Source organism: Brachyhypopomus gauderio, chromosome 8 (assembly GCF_052324685.1).
Source record: "Brachyhypopomus gauderio isolate BG-103 chromosome 8, BGAUD_0.2, whole genome shotgun sequence".
Taxonomy (NCBI): domain Eukaryota; kingdom Metazoa; phylum Chordata; class Actinopteri; order Gymnotiformes; family Hypopomidae; genus Brachyhypopomus; species Brachyhypopomus gauderio.
This window is the reverse complement of record NC_135218.1, coordinates 7,719,427-7,732,130: the sequence shown is the minus strand read 5'-3', so window position 1 is coordinate 7,732,130 and position 12,704 is coordinate 7,719,427. Positions and strand designations below refer to the sequence as shown.

Genomic DNA, 12,704 nt, shown 5'->3' with positions numbered 1-12,704 from the left:
TCCCTAAAACATGGACAACTACAGTCAAAACCCAAAATTGACCTCCCCCTCCCCCCCTCCCCTCCCCCCCTCCCCTCCCCCTCCCTCTGTGTAGCGTTCTTTGGTTTCTGTAATTTGATGTTAACTCTTATTACATAAGCCTGCTTGTTTGGTTGTATCTCCAGGCCTTCCTTACGGATCATTTCTAATGACAGTGGGTATTATTTTTATACCTGTGCATAGGTGCCAGGCCACGCTGGTACCCATGCCAACGATGGAGCCCATATCAGGTGATGTGTCACCGGCCCCAGTCGTCAAGGAAGGTATAGAGGGAATCAAGTGTGAAAGTGAAAACACAGAGCTAGTTTGATTCTGCTGATCTCTGCTGTATTCGTGTCAGAAAAGGATTTTGTTCCTTGATGTTTAATGGCGTTAAACATGTGACTTAGGCACAGTATTTTTGTCACTTGTGTGTTTGTTTGTGTATGTGTGTGTGTGTTTGTTGGTGTGTGTGTGTGCATACGTGTATGTGTGCGTTCATGAGAGAGAGGTCTACTGATAGATGAGATTACCCACTGACAGATGGTCTGGTGTGATACTGTAAGTACCCCATAAAAATACTTCACCTCTCATGTGGATGAACAGGAGCCAGCAACTATAATTACTCTCTCCTTCACTCTCTATCTCTCATCTGTCAATGATATTCAACATTTCTGTGTAAAGAATATGTTCATAGAAACGGTTATTTTCATTTTTATAGCACAGAGCAGACGTTAATCCTGATAGCTTTAGTACTGAAAGTACTAATGGCTTTAGTACTGAGAAACTAACCACTCTGGTGTTTCTCACTGATCCAGTGAAGCGAGGGTTCAAGCCTTTAAAACTACTGAATAAAATCCCCTTTTTGAAAACAGGAAACACAGTAAAGTCCCATGTATCTTTGTTTTATGAATATCAAGTATGATCATACAAGATCTTTGGAACTGCTGTAGTACGTCCTAAAGTTAGTTATCTCGGATGTCTGTGATTGGTTTGTTTGTATTTTGTGTTTTCTATTTTAGGAAAGGAGATTGATAAGGCCTTTTGAATGCCAGACTGGAATGTGTTTGTGTTCAGTGTGAACCCATGTGATCAGTTCTGTGTCTGTGGAGTACAATCATACATCTGTGTATGTGAATGTTACTACTCTAAAAGTTTGACACTGTAACACAGCAAAGCTAACCTGTGTTAGCCACAAATTTCACTCCGTAAGGCATTTTATTATTTAGAGATCACACATTAAAGAATGTATAAGGAATTATCAGATAAATAACAAACTTTTCTTTACAGTACTCTTTCCTGACTTTCTTTCATATTCATTTCAGGACATGTGTCACATAAGAGACACTTTTGTTTTGACTGACAACCTTTCATAGCTGAGTTGTAGCGTCTTTGGAACTCAGTGTGTTAGCTGGCTGTGGGTCGTATGATCCTCAGGTTCAGATCTGGGCTCTCTGTTTGAGGTCAGTAAAAACCCAGATGCTGAGAGGCCGAGCTGAATGCACAGCAAGGGCGAGAACGCTGAGCGCAGCTGACTGGCTCCCCACCGACGGCTGCTGAGCTCGAGCGCTTAGATACTACTGTTTGTTCCTTTGGCTCCTCCGCGTGGTCAAAAAGTGTACTGCTTGATTTTTTTTTCCTTTTTTTTTTTTTACTACGTTCTCTTTCTCCTTCAAAAATATGAGCTAATATAAGAGAAATATGGCTGTCTCCTCCTGCCCTCTGCAGGCATGTATCCTAGCTGGATCACCACCTCCTTCCTTCACTTTTTTCCTACTTAATCTGATCTTCCATCCACAAACCCCTTAGACATATGACATACATTAAGCTAAACTGAGGGAGAACTGAGTGAATGGAATCGGGTAATACTGAATGAATATGAAAATACTGCAGGAATTATTATGCTTGTCATGTGATGATCAACGGTCATAAGAGCTGTCAATCATTAACTCTGTGAAGTCGGGTCAGAGCTGCGGGTTCACAGATAACTGATTCATTTTTCTGAGAAGTATTCTGAGAACCATTTCAAATGTTGGCACTGTTTCAAATCATAAAAATCATTGCTCAGTAAAGATAAAGGGTCTAGTGTTTTCATGATTTAGTGAATCAACAATATTTAGCATTATCCTTTGTTCTAGATGTCCTCTGCTATGCCCAGTACAAGATAATTGAAGATTATTGCTTATTTCCACAGTAGGCTTCCACAGTGGTTTATGGTTAATTTTTCTCTAATCAGTTAGCTGTGCAGGGTTCAGTGCAGAGTCCTTCAGACATGTTTAGACAGGCTTGAAATATCAAGGTCATCTTTGAGCAGTCATCCCAGAAATATGATTTTAAATGACATGATAACACATGGAAGAAGACCCTTATAAGATCTCTTATACGTGATGGATATATGTGGTTATATGTGATGGGTCTATGTGGTTATTTGTGATTGATAATGTGCATATGGCATGACTCCCCTCAAGAACACTATATCCTACTTCCATATTTTTTTATGGTGCTCTGTAGTGCTTTTCATTCAATTTAAAAATTAAAAAAAATTAAAAAAATAAAGTTCTTCTTAATGACTTAGGTCCTTTTCCTGTAAGGTGGTAAACTAACTGGTAAGGAGAGAGATGGAAAGAGGTTTTGAAAAAGACAGGCTGTAAGGATGGACTTTGAATAATTATCAAATTTTTGTTTAGATTTTTTTATCATTGTTTTTGTTTTACTTCATTTTCTGATGCTTTTCATCTGCGTGTGATTACAGTAGATCAAGTAATCAAGTCGTCCTCATGTCCTCTTGTTATGCAACATCATTTTCAGGAAAGATTCTACAATAGTATAACTGCTTGCACCATGGCAAATCCCACCATTCATTTGTCACTGAATGGGCTCATTGCTTCACTTCAAGGAAGTAACTTTAGGTCAAACAATGAACGACCTTACTGGACCTGGTTTACTTTAGCTTTTGCATGCTGGATTTGTGGCGAGATGTTATTTATATCACCAAATCACACTGATTACATACTATGAACACTAATATAGTAGCCTAATAATTGGTGTAATTTGCAAAGCTGTGAAGGCTTGCAGTGGGGAATCTATGGCAGTGGGACCAGTTTGACCCACGTCTGTCGATATTTGTTGCTCTCTGTTGTGTAATTACGGTAACGCCATTGACAGTTCAGCCAGTGTACCATGCAGTAAATAAATCGCCACCGTTCCCACCGGGTCGCTCTTTCGAGGAGGGTCTGTGGACGTGCAAAGGTATGAGAAGTCCTAGTTCTGGACATTTGGAAACTTCTGCACATATCCGAATAACTTTTGTCATATTGAAACGTGTCATATTGTGTCATATAAGTACGTTACTGTTTCGATGTTGAACGTTGATCTTTCGTGTGAAGTAAAACAAAAAGCAACATATAAGACCATGAGTACGTTTGTGTAGATAACAGCTAAGAAGAGAATCACTAAATGGATCTGTACGTTTTGGCGTTTAGCTCAACCGTGCAGCAGCTGTCAAAGTTATGGTGTAATCGGAACCAGAGCCCTTCCTGAAACTGGACTGGAGCCCCACGGACGGACACGTTCCGCTTTCTTTCTAATTTTCATTCACTGATTCACTGCTGATTCTACAGCATTTATTTTCAGCAATGTAAAGAGCAGCACCGTGAGACATCAAAACTTTTAATAAAGGAAACGTCCGTGCGCTTTTATCCGTTCATCTGTGGTACTTTGTCATACGTGGTGTGTAAATACAGTGTTTCGTGTCGAGTTAACAGTATACATATACATATATACATAACGTCACCGTGCTTTGTCTTAGCAGCGGACTGTATTAATGGACATGTCCGTGTATAACTCCTCGAGTATCTGCACGTCCCTTTTCTGAGTGTGTGTCTGTCTTCGGTGTCCAGGATGAAGATCGCTGTGATTGGCCAGAGTCTTTTTGGACAGGAAGTGTATAAAGAGTTAAAGAAAGACGGTCACACTATTGTTGGTGTGTTTACCATACCTGACAAAGATGGCAAAGCAGACCCTCTAGGTGAATTTATCAATTGCATCTTTTGTTTCCCAACGTGACACCTTATGTCATGCAAGCTTTAAGATAGCCAATGAGGTCCAGAGGCAGTAAGTCAGTAAAACTGGCTAAACCTGTTAAATCTAACACAGTGTCCCCAGAATTACAAGTTAAATCATATTGACTTATTGCCACTACACAGTTCAGTACTTGAAAACTCAGAAATGTTGCTCACAGAGCTGTGGCCTCAGGTGAGGGGACCATTAATGTCCTGCCATTGATTGTGTAGACTCTCAAATTATTTCAATCAATTCCCTCTTCCCTTCTTGTCTGATGTCTTTTTGGTGTGATCTTTTCACTCTGGGCTGAATACAGCAATTGAAAGTGGTTTAGCTTGGTCTGCACCCTGAGTTTATTATCTGTGCATGTCTCAGCTGAAGCCACTTTTCACCCCCGAATGTGAACAGAGTTGCGCTGAATGTTGCCTCAAACAGGTGCTGAAGCGGAGAAGGATGGCGTGAGCGTGTTTAAGTTCCCGCGCTGGCGTGTGAAGGGCAAGGCCATAGATGAGGTGGTGGAGCAGTACAAGGCGGTGGGGGCGGAGCTCAACGTTCTGCCCTTCTGCTCCCAGTTCATCCCCATGGAGGTGATAGAACACCCACAGCACGGCTCGGTCATCTACCACCCCTCGCTGCTGCCCCGCCACAGAGGAGCATCTGCTATTAACTGGTGTGTGTGTGTGTGTGTGTGTGTGTGTGTGTGTGTGTGTGTGTGTGTGTGTGTGTGTGTGTGTTTGCCCCCCAAAACAACTGGTTTCTCTTTAACAGTGCATTTAATTCGTTTTTATAAGTATGTACTGACATATAATGTGTATTCATTACTGTTCTTGACTTTATGCATATTTATAAATGTCTAGTGTATATAGAAGTGAGTAGTATATATAGTATTCATTATTTTTTAACTTTGGCAGTATATATAGTATTTATTATGTTTTAACTTTGGCAATCCTGTCATTACTGCATTGTTTATAGGACTCTCATCCATGGTGACAAAAAGGGTGGGTTCACGGTGTTCTGGGCAGATGATGGACTAGACACTGGACCAATCCTGTTGCAGAAGGAGTGTAACGTGGAACCTGATGACACTGTGAACACCATCTATAAGCGTTTCCTTTTCCCAGAAGGAGTAAAAGGAATGGTGCGAATGAGTGTGGACAGTGACTAACATTACAATACAGTCTGTCCTGTAGTGCCTTACTAAATATGTATTTTATTTAAGATCTCATTGCATATGGCAGTGTGGATTCACATTCTTCTTCTTAGACATCATTTGTAGTAGGAACGATTATAGGCTATTTGATGGTAATGATGTGTATAAGTGTAGATGTATGTGTGTCCAAGGTGGAGGCAGTGAGATTAATTGCAGCAGGTAAAGCTCCCAAAATCAAGCAGCCAGAGGAAGGCGCCACCTACGAATGCATTCAGAAAAAAGACAACGCCAAGGTCAGGCTGCCGATTTAGCTATGATACGAATTCTCTTTGTAGCCTGTTGCATGAGAAGCATATGCCCTGAAACCTTTGAATGGAAAATGTGCTCAGTGCAAGTGTGTGTGTGTGTGTGTGTGTGTGTGTGTGTGTGTGTGTGTGTGTGTGTGTGTGTGTGTGTGTGTGTGTGTGTGTGTGTGTGTGTGTAGATTGATTGGAACCAGTCTGCTGAGGCCATTCACAACTGGATCAGAGGAAACGACAAAGTCCCTGGAGCCTGGGCCGAGGTTGATGGGAAGGTTTGTCATGTTATGTGTGTTCTTTACAGTTTGGTAGCATGGCCTAGTGAATAATGCATGTGTTCTCAAACAGGAACCTCCAGTATTTGAAGAAATCGTGTAATTCACAATGACGCTTTCACTCTCGCACGCACACACACACACGCACACACACACACACACACACACACACACACACACACACACACACACACACACACACACACACACACACACACACACTAGGGATGTATATCGTCACCACTAAGCTAGATTCGATACACATCTCGATACACTGCCAACGATGCGATATAACTGCAATACTCTGAAACCCCTTGTCGATACGATGCGATGCGATACAAATGTGATGCGATGCGACACACTCACGAACGTAAGTTGTTGAGCGGGGGGGTTACGAGGGGGTAGCGGCCGCAGAGATGTCCACACCGTGCCGTCTTTTCATGCGTGTCGCCAGGTTCGTTGTGCTACTAACGTATTTAGCCCCACGGCATTTTCAGATTGCGTGACCGCCTCACTGAAGGCGATGCATCGTGAATTCGCCCGCAAATTAAACTCGATGCACGTTGAATCTACCGATGCAGTCGCATCGCAGACATGTGTACCGATTCACCGATGTGAATCGATGAATCTCCACATCCCTAACACACACACACTACCTACAGACATGAGTATATCTGTCCCAACACTAACCAAAAAGCCAGATGTTTGCTCTCTGTGAATGGTCTCATCTCCTAAAACCTCATCGCGCTAACCAACTAGTCAGCAGCGTTTTCTCTTCTCTCTGGGTAGAATGTGACGTTCTATGGCTCAACGTTGGTGGATAAGGTTTCTGCACCTACCGGTCAGCCTTTGGACATCCCCGGAGCAAGCCGCCCAGGCCTTGTCACCAAACATGGCCTGCTTCTGTTCGGCAACGACGGCAAAATGGTAAGAACTCCCAGGACCAGTGGTGTGCACAGACGTTTTGGGGGGCAAGTGCTCAGGGGGGGAAAAAGGGCACTTTTTAGCGCACGTGGAACACTTCATTATAAAAAAAATGACACGCATATGTTGAATGAAATTTTACTTTTATTTGTAACATTCTCTAAACATGAGTTTAGATAAAATCCATATCCAATATTAACTAGTCATACTATTAATTATTATAATTATATTATAATATTATATAATATAATTATAATAATTAATAGTATGACTACTTAATATTGGATATGGATTGTATCTAAACTTATTTTATCTAACTTATATAATATAATAATTATTATAATATTATATTATAATTATTTGTATGTGGTCGTCCTCACGTTATCTATCATTGATTTGGGCTAGAGCGAGCTTAGTAGTTTGGTGCTGTATGAGACATTTTACTGCACACGAAAATTATTTCAGGTTGGGCTTAGAGGGCAAACGGTACGATTTGACTTGATGTGTATGTGACCTGGCTGGTGGGGCACGGGAGAAGAAGTCTATGTGTGTGCTGTGCTGAAGACGCTCAGATTTTCAAAAGATCATTTCAAACCGACCTCAGTAAAATGTTATTAGTAATAAATAATTTTTAAAAAATCGAAGTTTCAAAAGGGCATTTTGGTTGATAAAGGGCAGAGTTGGTGTCTATATATGTGTGCACTATGGTAAGGACCTTTTCCCCTGCAGTACTCTCGTTCCCCCACTAGTCCACACACGCTGACCTATGTTGCAGTGCAACGTTTCTCGGTAAAAATGAGCGGACCAAAGAAAAGAAAAGTGGACTCTGAGTGCCGAGTGTTTAATAAGGAGTGGACAACAAAATATTTTTTTACTGAGGTCCAATCGACGGCCGTATGTCTGATATGCCACGAAACGGTCGCAGTATTCAAGCAATACAACATCAGCCGCCACTTTACTACGAAGCACGCAAACTACGCGAGCAAGCAGTCGACGGAAGAACGAGCGGTTACTGCTCACAGGCTGGCAGCTCGTTTACAGGCTCAGCAAACATGTTTTCACCGACAAACTGCGATTCAAGAGTCAAGTACCAAGGCAAGTTTTTTTGGTGGCATTCAAATTAGCAAAGGCTAGCAAAGCCTTTCTCCGAAGGCGAGTTTTTGAAAGAATCATGTGTGGTAGAGACAGCAGAGCTCTTGTGTCTGGAGAGCAAAGGCAAGTTTCGTTGGGCAATCATGTGTTTCAATCAACCCCTCTTTGTCATACATGTTTAGTGCATCATTTATGAGAGGTATATTACAGGTTTTGACGAGAGCGTGCGTGCGTGCGTGCGTGTGTGTGTGTGTAGTTGCTGGTTAAGAACCTGCAGTTTGAAGATGGGAAAATGATTGCAGCTGGGCAGTATTTTAAAGCCGGCTCCAGTGCTTCAGTGGAGCTCACAGAAGAAGAGAAGAGCTTCTCTGAGCAGATGAGGGTGAGACATACCACTATCTCTCCACCATTACCACACACAAACACCACCACTATCTCTCCACCATTACCACACACAAACACCACCACTATCTCTCCACCATTACCACACACAAACACCACCACTATCTCTCCACCATTACCACACACAGACACCACCACTAACTCTCCACCATTAGCACACACAGACACCACCACTATCTCTCCATCATTACCACACACAAACACCACCACTATCTCTCCACCATTATCACACACAGACACCACCATTAACTCTCCACCATTACCACACACAGACACCACCACTATCTCTCCACCATTACCACACACAAACACCACCATTAACTCTCCACCATTACCACACACAGACACCACCACTATCTCTCCACCATTACCACACACAGACACCACCACTATCTCTCCACCATTACCACACACAGACACCACCACTAACTCTCCACCATTACCACACACAGAGACACCACCACTATCTCTCCACCATTAACACACACAGACACCACCATTAACTCTCCACCATTACCACACACAGACACCACCACTATCTCTCCATCATTACCACACACAAACACCACCACTATCTCTCCACCATTACCACACACAGAGACACCACCACTATCTCTCCACCATTATCACACACAGACACCATCATTAACTCTCCACCATTACCACACACAAACACCACCATTAACTCTCCACCATTACCACACACAGACACCATCACTAACTCTCCACCATTACCACACACAGACACCACTACTATCTCTCCATCATTACCACACACAAACACCACCACTATCTCTCCACCATTACCACACACAAACACCACCACTATCTCTCCACCATTACCACACACAGACACCACCACTAACTCTCCACCATTAGCACACACAGACACCACCACTATCTCTCCATCATTACCACACACAAACACCACCACTATCTCTCCACCATTATCACACACAGACACCACCATTAACTCTCCACCATTACCACACACAGACACCACCACTATCTCTCCACCATTACCACACACAAACACCACCATTAACTCTCCACCATTACCACACACAGACACCACCACTATCTCTCCACCATTACCACACACAGACACCACCACTAACTCTCCACCATTACCACACACAGAGACACCACCACTATCTCTCCACCATTACCACACACAGACACCACCACTATCTCTCCACCATTACCACACACAAACACCACCATTAACTCTCCACCATTACCACACACAGACACCACCACTATCTCTCCACCATTACCACACACAGACACCACCATTAACTCTCCACCATTACCACACACAGAGACACCACCACTAACTCTCCACCATTACCACACACAGACACCACCACTATCTCTCCACCATTACCACACACAGACACCACCACTATCTCTCCACCATTACCACACACAGACACCACCACTATCTCTCCACCATTACCACACACAAACACCACCATTAACTCTCCACCATTACCACACACAGACACCACCACTATCTCTCCACCATTACCACACACAGACACCACCACTAACTCTCCACCATTACCACACACAGAGACACCACCACTATCTCTCCACCATTAACACACACAGACACCACCATTAACTCTCCACCATTACCACACACAAACACCACCATTAACTCTCCACCATTACCACACACACACACCATCACTAACTCTCCACCATTACCACACACACACACCACCACTATCTCTCCACCATTACCACACACAAACACCACCACTATCTCTCCACCATTACCACACACAAACACCACCACTATCTCTCCACCATTACCACACACTAACACCACCACTATCTCTCCACCATTACCACACACAGACACCACCATTAACTCTCTATCCTCCCATCACTGTGCTGAAAATCTATGCAAAAGAAGCCTGTTACATGAATCTGAATCACTGACTGATTATGAATATTATGAAACATCATGTTATTATGAAGCACATGTCTAGTTCTTTCATTTGGATTGATTTGAACATTTGATGCAGAGTCTAATCCACATCTTACCATGATCAGAATCTGTGCCACTGTCATCAGCAAACTCTGTAAATTGGTTTATCTCCTTTCGCCTTATCAGAAGGCAGAAATCTGGTGTCATTAACCTGGATGGGTTTGGTAGGTACTGTGTGTGAGTTGGCATTGCTGGGCACACTGTATGTCTCTGTTCCCGTAGACAGGCGCTTGTTTGATAAGATCATTTCATAACTCCAGACTCCAGGGTCAACAGCAGGTCATTGTGTCTGTCTGTATGTGTGTGTTAATCCAGGCTGTTTGGAACAGTATTCTGACAAATGTGGAGATGATTGAGGACTCCACTGACTTCTTTAAGTCAGGTGCTGCCTCTATGGATGTTGTCAGGTATCACACACACACTTCCTTAAAATCTATATTCAGACTATTCAGTTTAATATACTTAATTTAATATCCATCCCCCCCCTCTCTCTCTCTCTCTCTCTCTCTCTCTCATATGTATAGCTAGCTCTCATTTGAATCAGATTCTCTTGTAGATGTGTTTTTTCTCTATCTCTCACGCCCCCTGCAGGCTGGTGGAGGAGGTGAAGTTGCGGGCAAGTCAAGTGCAGTTACAGAACGAGGACGTTTACATGGCTACGACCTTTCAGGAGTTCATCCAGATGTGTGTGAGGAAGATGAGAGGAGAGGACGCCGAGGAAGAGCTCGTGGTGGACTATGTGAGTGTCATCCTGTCCAGCTGTACCCAGAGGGCTACAGCAAGGGTCGTAGACGCAGCCAAACAAGGAGACACAACTCCATCTACCTCCAACATTTTATGGCATTTCCACCCAAACTAAGCTGTTCAAATCCGCGTGTTCCAGGTGGAGATGAGCGTTAACAACATGACTGTGCACATGCCCCACCAGCTCTTCATAAACGGAGAGTTTGTGGACGCTGAGGGGGGGAAGAGCTACAAGAGTATAAACCCCACTGATGGACAGGTACAGAGACGTATGACCTACCATTAAACACTTATAGAAGCAAAGAGACTGTATTCTTAATGTCTGTGATAAGGACTTCATAAAAGCCCCAGTTTCATTGTAGATATGACTTAGTGTTACAGTTATTCTAGTTTCTTTTTTTTTCATAAATATGCATCTCCATCCCCTTCCACCCCACCATTTCCTCCACTTAATGTTGTAGTTGGTGGTTCCTAACTGATCTGTCTCTCTCTCTGGTCCGGTAGCCCATATGTGACGTGTCTCTGGCTCAGATCTCAGACGTCGAGAAGGCAGTGGCAGCTGCAAAAGAGGCGTTTGAGGATGGTGAGTGGGGCAAGATGAACCCCAGAGACAGAGGACGACTCATGTACAGGTGAGAGAACCTCCGTATGATATCAAATACAGTTCACAAATGTATAGCATGTAGGGATATGTACACGGAAGTGCATGGCAGTTTCAGTGAAGAAGCGTGGTGTTTGTGCATCTGTGTGTGTGTGTGTGTGTGTGTGTGTGTGTGTGTGTGTTGTGCTACACCAGACTGGCAGATCTCATGGAGCAGAATCAGGAGGAACTGGCCACTATTGAGGCTGTTGACTCCGGCGCCGTCTACACACTGGCCCTCAAGACACATGTTGGCATGTCCATTCAGACCTTCAGATACTTCGCTGGCTGGTGCGACAAGATCCAGGTGGGTGTGTGTGTGTGTGTGTGTGTGTGTGTGTGTGTCCGTCCAGTCCCAGCATATTAAATTATTATTATTCATGAGATTTGTGTCTATGGTTGCATTTACAAATGTTTATGCTATAGTGTCTGAAATTATTCAAAAAATTATTATTAAAAAAAATTGTTGTAGAACAACATTTTTCTACATCTGTTGGTAAATGTCTGGAAATTATCATAATTCTTTCTCTGCAGGGTTCCACAATCCCAATTAACCAGGCTCGACCCAATCGCAATCTCACCTTCACCAAGAAAGAGCCAATCGGGTAAAGACACACACACACACACACACACACACACACACACACACACACACACACACACACACACACACACACACACACACATATATTAATCCCCCTGACCACAGCCTCTCCAGCACCTTAAGTTTGCTTTAAATTGTGCTTTCTCTGTGCAATGCAAAACATTATGAAGACCTATATGAGCACTGCATGTCTGACTGATGTTGTGGCTGAGAGGGTGGCCTGATGTCCAGACGTTGCCCTGTGTTTGCCTGTGTTCAGCGTGTGTGGCATCGTGATCCCGTGGAACTATCCTCTGATGATGCTGGCGTGGAAGACTGCGGCCTGTCTGGCGGCGGGCAACACCCTGGTGCTGAAACCCGCGCAGGTCTGTAGCTCTGGGCCCTCTGATTGGCCCTTTACAGCACAAAACAGACACACCAACAGAGTCAGTGGCAACACTGGTTAAAGGTGAGTTTTCTTTTGTGTGTGTGTGTGTGTATGTGTGTGTGTGTAAG

General features: G+C 43.5%; 1 protein-coding gene across 1 annotated transcript in view; it reads left to right on the top strand.

Annotated features, from left to right (window-relative positions):
- The first annotated feature begins 3,159 nt into the window (after positions 1 to 3,159).
- aldh1l1 (aldehyde dehydrogenase 1 family, member L1) overlaps positions 3,160 to 12,704 on the top strand; it is a 12,341-nt gene continuing 2,796 nt past the window's right edge. Inside the window, exons 1-15 of the mRNA XM_077014130.1 lie at positions 3,160 to 3,267; positions 3,918 to 4,045; positions 4,516 to 4,750; positions 5,053 to 5,218; positions 5,422 to 5,523; positions 5,715 to 5,804; positions 6,594 to 6,731; positions 8,077 to 8,202; positions 10,537 to 10,628; positions 10,813 to 10,960; positions 11,105 to 11,224; positions 11,470 to 11,597; positions 11,762 to 11,912; positions 12,140 to 12,210; positions 12,469 to 12,574. Of these exons, the coding sequence (XP_076870245.1) occupies positions 3,919 to 4,045; positions 4,516 to 4,750; positions 5,053 to 5,218; positions 5,422 to 5,523; positions 5,715 to 5,804; positions 6,594 to 6,731; positions 8,077 to 8,202; positions 10,537 to 10,628; positions 10,813 to 10,960; positions 11,105 to 11,224; positions 11,470 to 11,597; positions 11,762 to 11,912; positions 12,140 to 12,210; positions 12,469 to 12,574 (1,800 nt within the window). The 5' untranslated portion in view covers positions 3,160 to 3,267; position 3,918. The remainder of the gene's footprint in view (positions 3,268 to 3,917; positions 4,046 to 4,515; positions 4,751 to 5,052; positions 5,219 to 5,421; positions 5,524 to 5,714; positions 5,805 to 6,593; positions 6,732 to 8,076; positions 8,203 to 10,536; positions 10,629 to 10,812; positions 10,961 to 11,104; positions 11,225 to 11,469; positions 11,598 to 11,761; positions 11,913 to 12,139; positions 12,211 to 12,468; positions 12,575 to 12,704) is intronic.